Here is a 12,431-nt window from a genome sequence, read left to right on the forward strand (position 1 = left end):
GCTTCTATGTCGAGCCCTCGGAGAGCGACGAAGGACGCATACGGAAAGAACGCATGAGACGTAAAGAGTGCCATTACTTTTGGAGTTTTGAATTAAGTGATAGAACTAATTTAGGTTCTATGAAGAACCATACATCGATCCTGTCGACTCGCGAAACCCGAGGTTCACGAATTCAAAAGTCAAAATTTTCACCCAGACTTTTGAATCCTGATGAGCTCTCTCTGTGTGGGAGGGGCATACTGTCTCTCCTCTGTCAATCACAGCAGCACTAGCCTATCATAAGCAACTGTGAGCTCATGTATGTGGAAGTTTCACCACACTGTGACACCTCATGAGCAGAAGATCGTATGCAAACCCGTCTTTAACGGTTTATTCATAAGTGTTTTCTGTTTTTTTTTTTTTGTTTGATTGAAACAGAGACAGAAAAAGATTTAATTTCATCTTTAAATAAAGAACCAAGGTTCGAGGTCTTTATCATCTGTCCTTCCAGACTGTTGAGGCGACTTATTTGCTTAGACTCCGCCCCTGAATATCATATTTATTAAGCAAACCTGCAATCATCTCAACAGTTTTCTGCAAATTGCATAAACACCCTACACCCCCCACCCCCCACCCTCATATACAAAAAAAAAAAAACATCAGCTTTTCGCCCCTATTCTCTAAACAGGAACTGAAACTTCGCTCGCTTTGTCAGGGACGTGAACCCAGCAAAGGGAGAGGAGAAGTAAAAGCCACGACGGTTGTCACATCTGGACATTCCGAATTGATTTACAGCGTCTAAAAGGCTGACGCTAAAAGAGGCACGTGAACAAAATCCTGGCTCATTACCATAAATCCATTTCCCATGATAACGATCCAGCACAACGCAGGCAGTAAATTTTACAGGAACGTGTCGAAGCCGTGAGTGTGGGGTCGTTAATAAATGAATTTGATACAGAGACCTGTTTAATATTAATACCACAGCGCAGGTGAATTCTGGATTCTGATTGGTTGAAAGGTGTCGATTCACATTCATATAACAGCAGCTCTGACGGGTCAATATGCATTACTGCGCATGTTCTCATTACATTATCGTTTCCATAGCAACATCTCGTCAACGGGGACTCGTACGGCAGACGGCTCTCTGGTAATAAACGCATTTTAACAAACTGACGAAGAGATGTTAAGGTAACTTTTATGGAAGGAGTCTCCAGTGTCAGTTCTGTTTTAAGTAAAAACTGCAAACTACAACTACTTTGTTCCAAAAAGGAAAAATAACAGGATCATAAGTCTCTGTGGTATAAAAGGAATAAAACACACAAAAAACAAGCAGCAACCTCAGACTCACCTCGTCACCTCCAATTATTATTATTATTATTTTTTTCCATGAGATTAAAAGCAGTGTTGTGGAAAACATGAGACACTCACAGTTCCTGCACGACAAAATCCGTGTTCTCCGGAGATATCTGACCCGTCACGGGATGCCGGAACGCCGTGATTCTCTGGTTGTGGCTGAATGAGAAAAAAGAGGACAGAGAGACGATCAGAAACGATAAGACACGAGCAATCCATCATGATACGTTCATGCATTCTACAGGAACACACCAAGAGAGAGGATGAGTTTCCCAGCATGGTGCAGAATGTGGAACGGGCCTGAGGCCAAAAACTCGGCACACACACACACACACACACACACACACACACACACACACACACACACACACACACACACACAGAGTGCCGAGCTCAGCACAAACTCTCAACATCAGCACTGGAACTGTATTGATCCGAATTATACAGGCATCAGCCGTTACTTTAACTAGGCCATTAAGACCGAGACAAGGACGATGCTTTAGAGACGATGAAAAAAATAAACACACAAATAATATCATTTTAATCCATGAGCATGTAAGTGTGGTACTTTTTTTTCTTATACACTTAAATCCACTTCCTAAGCACTACGATGGAGGGGAAACTCACTAAAGAGGGAGAAGACACACAGTTTCTCTACAATGTTACTTAAGCTTAATGAAGTGAACCTGATCTCACATAATAACAAACAGAACAAAAATAGTGACACGTTATAAAGGACATTTCACCAATTTCAGCATCAGTAAACCATCAGAAACTTTAACAACATACCTTTGAGCAAAATGACCCAGAAGTGTAAAATTTAGTGTAGAAGTTTCCATATAAAAATATTTATTTGTGCATTAATTTATTAACTATATTACTGTAAACCCTGACTATTATTATATGATATTACTCTATTATTATTATTATTAGTATTAGTATTAGTATTAGTAGTATTGTTATTATTATTAGCTCTTTATTACCTGCTCGTCATTCTTCAGTTCTATTATTATTATTATTATTATTATTATTATTATTATTATTATTATTATTATTATTATTATCGTCATTATTAATAAGGATAATAATGAAGATAATAAATAATAATAATAATACATATAATAATAATAATAATAATAATAATAATAATAATAATAATAATAATGTTGATGATAATAACAAATTTCCAAACAAACAAACAACAAACACTTTTACAAGTAACGATTCCCCAGCTACAATAAATCCCACTGACTCCGCCCACTACGATAAACTTTTAAGTACAAACATAAAAGTTATGCATATTCATTCAAACAAATCTGCACAACGGGACAAAACAAAAGAACCTGGCATTTTGATTATGGGGAAAAACAGAACTGTTTATTCAGTACATCAGTACACTGTTGTACACAGTTCTCCTTCACTACGTCACACCTTATCAGACTCCGTCCCGGTGTTTACTAAACTCCAGCCGCCTCTTCGGCACAAATAGAACTCGTCTATTTTAAAACCTCAGTCATGGTTTTTATCTGCGCTGAGAGTCTCTGGCTCTTCAGTGTGATGTGTGAGTTACATGGTGCAGTGAAGCCTGAAGTACACCTGAGTGACTCTTGACCTCAGACGTCAGTTCTCACATACACACATCTGGAAAACTGACCTGAATGTCTGGTTCTACAAGATTCAACTGTAGATCGGTAAAAATAACAATAATAATTAACACGCACACACACACACACACACACACACACACACACACACACACACACACACACACACACACACACACACACTGAATCAGCAGTAAAGGAAGCATGGCATTAAAAAAAAAACCCTTCTTTATTACACACTCCTCCTCTTCCTCCTCCTCCTCCTCCCCATGGAGACGGAGCTGTCAAACGCTCCCCGTGGCACTGTGTGACCGAGTGTGTCAGTCGGGTCTGTAAATAGTCTGTCATTCACACAGGAATGTGCAGCACTGCATTACCTCATATGGCCAACAAGCATGTCTCAAGCACCTGATACAGATAACATGCTATTAACACGAGCTCTGTTTTCTCCTCCAGCACAATTCAGCCGTGATAGGGCGTTTAATTAGGACACACACACACAGACAGAGAGAGAGAGAGAGAGAGAGAGAGAGAGAGAGAGAGAGAGAGAGAGAGAGAGAGAGAGAGATGAGATATAGACAGGGAAACAGTGTCCTTAAAGTTTACCACAAACAAACAAACAAATAAATAAATAAATGTTTGCTAATTTGTGTGGACTTTAATGCTGCGTCTTAATCCGCTCCCTAGTTCACTAGTCAGGGTGCTCATACGTTTTTACGGGATGTCTCTCTCAATCCCACAGTCCTTTGCTCCCTAAAAAAATCCCAAAATACACCAAAAAACAACTAGATTTGTAAAGTTCGTCACGACAAACCGATGTTGGCTTTGACGAGGCAAGTATTCGCAAAGGCCGGTCCTTTTTGGAGGCGAGTGGACATAAGGGTCAATGTTACTTGTGGAGGCAAGTGGACATAAAACTTGTGAAATCTAATGGAGCGCTAAGATGCCAAAACATTTGGAGGCAAGTGGAGCCGAACATGTGACGTCATCCGAAAACCTGTGACTCAATGCCCCTCCTTGGGCTGAGTGTTTTGATATGCCACATATCCATGTTGTGCAATTTTTTATTTTCACGTGTCATCATCAGAATACCGTAAAGAAGTTCCCCTCATTGTTCTGAGTGTTTTGATATGTCACATGTCCATGTTGTAAAAAGTTTTTTGATTTAGCATATTTTGGGGGCGGGGCTGCGGGACAACCGAAAGGCCAGTCGGTACACCAATTTAAACCTTTGTTCAGAGTATCACAGAGTATTATAAACCTCCAAAATTTATAATGGGAGTCTATGGGAAAAAAGGCCATTTTGAGACCCGGTACCAGAAGTACCGGTACTCGGATCGCTTAGAAAAGTAATAGCAACAAACTTCAGACTAGGATCTACAACATATCCGAATTTGGTGCACGTGGCTCGAAAGCCCTAGGAGGAGTTACTATTAATAAATTTTTGTCTAAGCTTAAATAAGAAAACAGAATGTTGGCTTCTACAAAGCGACATAACTAGCTACATAATCAACGCTCACTCACGATGTTCCTTTACTGGAAATCTGGACATCATGTTTTTCATTCTAAAGAAAAACGGCATTAAATTAAATATTTAATTAGTGATTTTTAAGCATTATTTGACTTTTCATACACGATTTGTTTGAGTCGAACGACTTAAAAATCCACCAGCTCGCCTACGATCGTGTTTGAACAGAAAAAAAATTCAATAACGTCAGACGTCGTTCCAGTCTGTTGCCGATAAATGAACGTGTGGTTGAATTGCAAGTCCTCATTGTCCCTAGTGAGTCAGGCTTCTTACCAGCAAACAAAAATAACATAGCGAAATATTTTTTTTTCCAAATGTTGCCCAAAAAAGTAAATGAATCATCTGGGAGTCGACACTTATTGCCGAGTCGAATCAAATGATCTGATTCGCTGAAAAGTGTCAGAACTATACAAGACCGTAACAATCCCGATGTGCTCTTGAAGTTTACAAGGATGTTTGACATCGTTATGACTCTGAAAATGATAACTGATCATCAGAAACATGCTTTTGAACAAGGTTTGCTCATAAAGAGTCAGCGTCACGCATGAGTAGACTCTGCACCTTAATCCTGATGTACTCATCAGCACACGTGGCGAGCACATAGTGCAGCTTCTTTACCCACGGCAACACGACACTTCTGAGGGTACAGCAGCTCTCTCAGGATTTCTCCTGATAGTTTATCAGTCTCAGGATCATATAACTTTATTCGATTCATTCTGTACATATAAATGTAGAGGAAAATAACCATCGTGTTTACTTGAAAAGTCTCTGTATATAATCAATATGAAACAAATCATCTCTACACCTTTACCCGTATCGGAAATAACAGAAATAATGAATATGCATGATTATGCAAATTAGAAACCGCCCCTAAGCCCGGCTACCACGGCTAACAGCCAAATATCTCTAACACTAGCTACCATAGCTAGCAAGTAATACTCATTCATTCCTTTTCTACCGCTTATCCGAACTTCTCTGTCACTGGGAGTCTGTGCCTATCTCAGGCGTCATCGGGCATCGAGGCATGATACACCCTGGACGGAGTGCCAACCCATCACAGGGCACACACACACTCTCATTCACTCACACACACACACACACTACGGACAATTTTCCAGAGATGCCAATCAACCTACCATGCATGTCTTTGGACCGGGGAGGAAACTGGAGTACCCAGAGGAAACCCCCGAGGCACGGGGAGAACATGCAAATTCCACACACACAAGGCGGAGGCAGGAATCGAACCAAAAAAAAATCACGAGAGTGATTTCAGGTCCAGGGTCTCAATCTGCATACAGTAGTGCATTTTCTTAGTAGTTTCAGCATCCTGTCCTGGTACGATGTCACGGTGGTTACGATGAAAAGCTTGCTAGCTAAACATACAGGCCCTGCGGCTAATTTCCGGGTATCGACATTATCTGAGAAACTTTCTACAAAAACAAGACCTAAACATAACAATAACAAGAGAAAAATGTTCTTCAGCATCCTGGAGGAGAAAATGATTAAAATTATTTACAAAAACTGATCAAATGCACACACACATTTCTTCTTAACACACACACTCCTTATTAACACAGTATTATTATTATTATTATTATTATTATTATTATTATTATTATTATTATTATTATTACAGGAATAAATCTAATCAGTTACTGTACCTTTCTCTTTGTCTGCCCTGCACATGTTCCCTAAAAGCTCCACCATCTCTATACTTCCCTGAACATTCATCTTTTTCTCTCATCCACCAGTTTTCTTGATAACCAGCCAAACTGAAGCGTTCAGCCCTTTTGTCTGGGTGCCGCATTACTTCTGAACTATTTGTCACGGAATCCATTAGGAGAAGCCGAGACACTATTTGTTTGAGAGCGAACCAGTTTGAAGAGAAAAGCGTCTCGTTCTGCAGGTCTGACCTCCGTGTGAATGGAACATGAACTCGTTAGGCCTGATTACGAGTAAAGCCGAGTCCCACGACGTCTCGATCGCTGGTCTGATGCACACACACGTGAACGTATAGAGTTATTTCTGAGCTGTTGTATGTCTGTCTCCACACAGACGTCACATAAACACTATTTATGATTTAAAAAGAAAGAAAAAAAGAGACAAGCTCGCTTAATAAACACTTACAGTTAAATGAATACGCTCGAGGTTTGTGCTTTCAAACATGCCATCAAGAGCAATTTAGCTTTAAATACCATGCAAGAAGCCACCAATCAAAAGCACTGCTTACACAAACATTACGACTGTCACACACACACACACACGCACACACAGACACACACACACCAACAGAGTGGTCGATCACATGACTAGTGCATTCCTGAACGATTTGCTATTAACTCTGAGTTTCACAGACACTGATCTGAGCAAATGTGGAGGTGTTGTTTTTCTTTTTTTCTAATACAGTTGACACGATTCTGCTTTCTACAGCAATAAAATAAAATAAATCATATCTCTACATCGACTCTCAATAAGTAGTTAATAGCGTACTTATTGTTAAATTATCTAGAACAGCAGCTCCGGCAGTAGTACGTTATCGTTTCTATAGCAACAGCTCGATCACACGTTTCGTCCTGGTGTCACTCGGATGAGGATGAGGTTCTCTTGAGTCTGGTTCCTCTCAAGGTTTCTTCCTTATAATGTCTCCGGGGTCTTTTTCTTCAGCACCGTCACCTCCGACTCACTCATCGGGGATGGGGATTAATGAAAAAATTCCACTTTATCATTTTTATTTACATCATTTGGCAGACACTCTTATTCTTATCCAGAGCGACTTACAATTATCTTGTTTATACAGCTGAGCATTTGAGGGTTGAGGGCCTTTATTTGGGCTCCAGGAGTAGCAGATTGGTGGCCCTGGGGTTTCAAATTCACGACCTTCCAATCAGTAGCCCAACATCTTAACCTAACTACCACTTCCCTCTTTTTTTTTAATTTTACTTATTTTATTCATTTATTTCTATTCTTCTTTTATATTCCTTTAAAGTCTGCCCAATGAGATAAATGTTAAAAATGCTGTACAGAAAAAACTGAAATGAATTAAATTCATTAAATGTATTAAATAAGTGAAGTGACGTACGGCTAAGTACGGTGACCCACACTCAGAATTCGTTCTCTGCATTTAACCCATCCAAAGTGCACACACACACACAGCAGTGAACACACACCGTGAACACACACCCGGAGCAGTGGGCAGCCATTGATGCTGCGGCATCCGGGGAGCAGTTGGGGAATTCGGTGCCTTGCTCAAGGGCACCTCGGTCGTGGCCGGCCCGAGACTCGAACCCACAACCTTAGGGTTACGAGTCAGACTCTCTAACCACAACTTGCCCCTAAGCACTATTCGGACGGGATTAGTTATACGTGAGGACGTGGAGTAATGCAATTTTACCTCAGGACATCTGTAATATTAATTGGCCAATTCGCACGGGACAAGACATCTCAGTAAAACTAGAAGAAGTAGGAGGGGTAACTTGCTTCACGCACCACAGTAACCTCCTTGTCGTCATGTGCGTAGGACGTTGCTTCCTGTTTCAAGCGACTTCATGCTTGCTAAACGCGCCATAAACTACTTTTAAACAGGAAATGATGGAATTTTACCGTACATATTTACAGCGGGTCGATTCGGACTGGATTATTATTACCTGAGGTAATTTTTCCGGACCTTTTTACAGAAGGTAAAAGTTGCCGTAATCTTTACTGACATTGTCCGTAATGATTACCGAGATGGCACATTCGGACGGGACTAAAATCACAGAGAAGCTGTGGTAATAATTACTTTACCTCCACGTCCCCACGTAAAACTAATCCCGTCCGAATAGGGCTTTAGATGTAGAAGGAGATGTTTATTCAACAAGGATGGAAGGAGTCTCCAGTTTCAGCACTTTGTACAGAGGGAGGAAAAAGAGTCTGTTTGTTTTTTTGTTTTCTTAATAATTACACAACACTTACTGTACTTACACCAAAAGACAGAGCTTCCGTGTAGGAGCTGAGAGCGTTTATATAAAAGCCAGATCTATCTCGCAGACTCCTTATCACAGACCGGCCTTTTAGAAACGCAATAAGATCCTTCATATCTGATTAAGACACTCAGTTCCCTTTATTCTTTATTGCTGTTTTCTGGTTTCGACTGAAAACGCCGTCGATTTGATCCCACGAGGTAAAAGTGAAAAAAGTCTGTGAAGTCTGATCCGCAAAAGTCTGAGTGTGAGACTCGTTTAGCGGATGAACAAAAGACGCACGGGTGAGTAAGTCCTTATCAAACAGACAGATTATTACCGCTTGTGCTTGTACATGTTTAACACCATAACTAAGCTCTGAGGAACAACGACAAAAAAAAAAGCGTGAGAAATTATTTATTTATTTCTATAAATTATGTAAAATGATTTATTTATTTCAGTTAATATTTTTTCGTTTTATTCACTAAAAGTTACACACAAGCAGGGTTCGTTTTTTTGAGATCGGAGATTTCCTTGAATAACTTAGTACATTTTTATGGATAAAATAATGAATCAGAATCAGCAGAAGAGCGCTAGGTCCACGTAGACTTAAAGAATTAATAGCAAATAAAAATTGTGATTAAAAAAAACAGTGTAAATCCGTGACTCTTTAGCATCAGACGCATTCAGATCTAAAAAGCTACCGACTTACTGGAGTGAGAACGAAATTTAAAACCATCCTGTATATTCTACCTGCTAAACGTTTTATGTATAAAAGCTAACTATGCTAGCTAACGTTCACCAGATCGGGATTGAAACTGTTGTTAGTTAGCTTTAGCTAATGTTGGTGAAAAAGGCCACACATGGAATTTTAAATTGCTTTCTGTTTCTTTACGATCTCTTTCATCTCCTTTACATACTTTTAGTAAACTTCATAATATTTTATACATTTGTTCTTTGAGTCCAGAGTTTCGAGCTTGGGGAATAAACAGGGTCTAGCGAAGGATCTAAACTCGTTACAGCACTCCAGTTCACATATTTATTTATTTATTTATTCATTCATTCATTTATTCATTACACATATATATTTCTTTATTAGTATGAGTATTTTCTAAAAAAGTCAAAAGTTTATGGTGCCGTGACCAAAGACGATTCCTTTCTATTAAAAAGAAAATCTTAATGTAGTCTTCAGTATATTGTTTTTCTTCACACAAGACATTTAAATATTTAAATGGTCAATGAATATGCAAATCTATGGCACACATTGACTCCATTCTCCTCACCGTTCTGCTTGTGTGAAGAATCTAGAGCTGTATAATAGCAGCGCAATCAACGTTTAATTGAAAGAATTTCTCAACATTTGAGCAAAGTTAGCGTATAATCTCACAAAAGATTTAAACATTCATCTCCGACCTTCTCTGTCTCGTGTGACCTCGTATCACCTGTGCAAAGAAGAGTCGATTATCTACTTCCTCCTGGTCTCATTCTGAAGGTGTGGCTGATCGTCTGAGATGTTTGAGGAGCAAATCTCGACCTGGAACTTCGAGAAAGTAGTATCCGAGCGTTATGAATAAGGAGATCTCAGATCCAGCTTGTTGCAGCTGGAGGACGGTTTGCTGTACAGCTTTTCAGATCCTCCTCCACAACGTGCTCAGAGCAGCAGTGAGGAGGTCAATCAGGAGGTAGGAACTCGAGTGGGAGAGGAAGTACTGTTCCCGAAAAACACTGTGTGTTTCACTTGGACTGACTCACACCACCCTGACACACTAACACACACATACATACACACGTCCTATCGTATCGGTTCACTCTGCAAAACCACTCTCCCAAAAGACCTTGACTATTTTTACCACATCGGCTAGTCAGTTTCCTCCAGCAAGTTTTTTTCTGTTATGCCACTTTCCTGGTTTCAATGAAGCAACGTTTTCTGTGTGAACTTTTCATACCAGACGAGATATCTGATACCTTTACACTGCGATCTGTGTCAGTAGAACTTCCTAATCCTTCTAAAACATAACTAAAGAATTTAAACTCAACCTCAACTTTGAAACTCGACCCACCTGATGTGAACTTTACGTCCCAGACATGTGTCAGGCTGGCTCACGGGACTACAGCTTTTAGCTCATAAACACCCTGAGGTAAATGACCTCATGTGTGCAGAGATAACACCACGTGACACGCTGGTATTTATTCACCTCCAGAGCAAATATTTAGCCTGATATCTAACTACAAGCTCAGACGGTTATGAACCTCCAAAACTGCTGCACTTAACTGTGTGAGTATAATTTAGTGGGTTTTCACTAAATTACTGCTGTGAAGTCATAGATCATTTTTCTATTTAATTATAAGGTAAAAATTATGTGCAAAAAAAAAACAAAAAAGAATGTACTTGAGTCAACATTACATTTGAAACTCTCACTTTTAATGTAGTAAAGTATTTATATTTACATTTGAACCTCTCACTTTTAATTAAGTAAAGTAAAGTATAAGAGAAAGGCGAAAATGGTTTTAACTATAACTAGATTTGTAAAGTTCGTCGCAACAAACTTTGGTGTTGGCTTTGTCCAGGCAAGTATTCGCAAAGGCCTGTGATTTTTGGAGGCAAGTGAACATAAAACTTGTGAAATCTAGTAAAGCGCTAGGGTGCCAAAACAATTGGAGGCAAGTGGAGATGAGCGTGTGACGTCATCCGAAAACCTGTGATGCAATTCCCCTCATTGTTCTGAGTGTTTTGATATGTCACATGTCCATGTTGTAAAAAGTTTTTTGATTTTGCATATTTGGGGCGGGGCTGCGGGACAACCGAAAGTCCAGTCGGTACACCAATTTAAACCTTTATTCAGAGTGTCACCCTAAAGGAGCTGGCCCAGTTTGGTGTAGATAGTTCGAAAGCTTGTCGAATTATAAGTCTCCAAATTTTATAAAGTTTATAATGGGAGTCTATGGGAAAAAAGGCCAATTTGAGACCTGGTACCAGAAGTACCGGTACTCGGATCGCTTAGAAAAGTAATAGCAACAAACGTCAGACCAGGATCTACAACATATCCGAATTTGGTGCAAGTGGCTCGAAAGCCCTAGGAGGAGTTACTATTAATAAATTTTTGTCTAAGCTTAAATAAGAAAACAGAATGTTGGCTTCTACAAAGCGACATAATGAGAAGATTTCCTGATGTACGTCAGCTCATTATTTTCATCTTTATACCTAGAACCAATCAGGAGATAAACATTTCAAAAATATTTTATTTAGTTGAATCCTAGAACTTGGTTCCTTGAGGGTTTATAAGATTAAATCCTTAGCTGCCAAACGGTGTTCTTAGGACAAGTAAAATATCAAAATTCACATGTTCTTGTTTCTTATTAAAATGAAATCAATTAAAGTTCCCTTTTTTATCTCATGGTGTCTGTGATCGACGTTTCATCACACACTTTATCCTGGAATTTTTCTGTGTGTCTGTTTATGAGCAATTGATACTTCAACAGCGACGCTAAACAAAATGTATGCTCTTTTTTTTTCTCTGCATCCTATCAGCCAGTCCACCAGTAGAGATTGCTCTTTTCCCATCAGTAATTTCTTCTCTCTCGCACCACATGACATCATCGGCTTGCTCTTTACCCCTTTCTGCTTCCTGAATGAGCTGCACTGCTTTACAAAGAGACTCGATCGGGCTTAAACACCTCCCTCGGATACTGTAGCGATGAATCATTCGCTAAGGAGTCGACTCACTGAACGCTGAGTCGACTCGTGTTCCTAGGGAGCGATTATTTTATTTATTATTCCTAGGGAGCATTTATTTTTAGATACACCCTGTGGTGCTCCCACTGACTAAATATATCAGCATTTCTTAAACACTTTTCCCCTCCAAAAGTACTGGAACGACAAAACTGATCTCGTTCGTGTTCTTTCTGAACACTGTAGAGTTTGAGATAATAAAAAAGATACAAAAAAAAGAATATGACATAATAAGATCAGATTTTCATCTTTCATTTTCTGATATATGTGTCTAAATATGTTAAATAACAGCACATGTC

The 12,431-nt window shown here is 39.4% G+C and overlaps 1 protein-coding gene across 19 annotated transcripts in view; it reads right to left on the bottom strand.

Moving 5' to 3' along the window:
- plekha7b (pleckstrin homology domain containing, family A member 7b) overlaps positions 1–12,431 on the bottom strand; it is a 111,808-nt gene that overhangs the window by 64,914 nt on the left and 34,463 nt on the right. For 16 of the 19 annotated variants that reach the window (XR_007139345.1, XR_007139344.1, XM_027178452.2 and 13 more), the window contains one exon: positions 1,408–1,491. Coding sequence is in view for 15 of the 19 variants with exons in the window: in XM_027178452.2 (XP_027034253.1) it covers positions 1,408–1,491 (84 nt within the window). In the remaining 4 variants the exon portion in view is untranslated. Of the gene's footprint in view, positions 1–1,407; positions 1,492–6,125; positions 6,577–9,815; positions 10,336–12,431 lie in introns of those variants that run through there. The other 3 variants (XM_027178460.2, XM_047807680.1, XM_027178450.2) reach the window with 3 other exon arrangements.

This window comes from Tachysurus fulvidraco, chromosome 2, assembly GCF_022655615.1.
Source record: "Tachysurus fulvidraco isolate hzauxx_2018 chromosome 2, HZAU_PFXX_2.0, whole genome shotgun sequence".
NCBI classification, from domain to species: domain Eukaryota; kingdom Metazoa; phylum Chordata; class Actinopteri; order Siluriformes; family Bagridae; genus Tachysurus; species Tachysurus fulvidraco.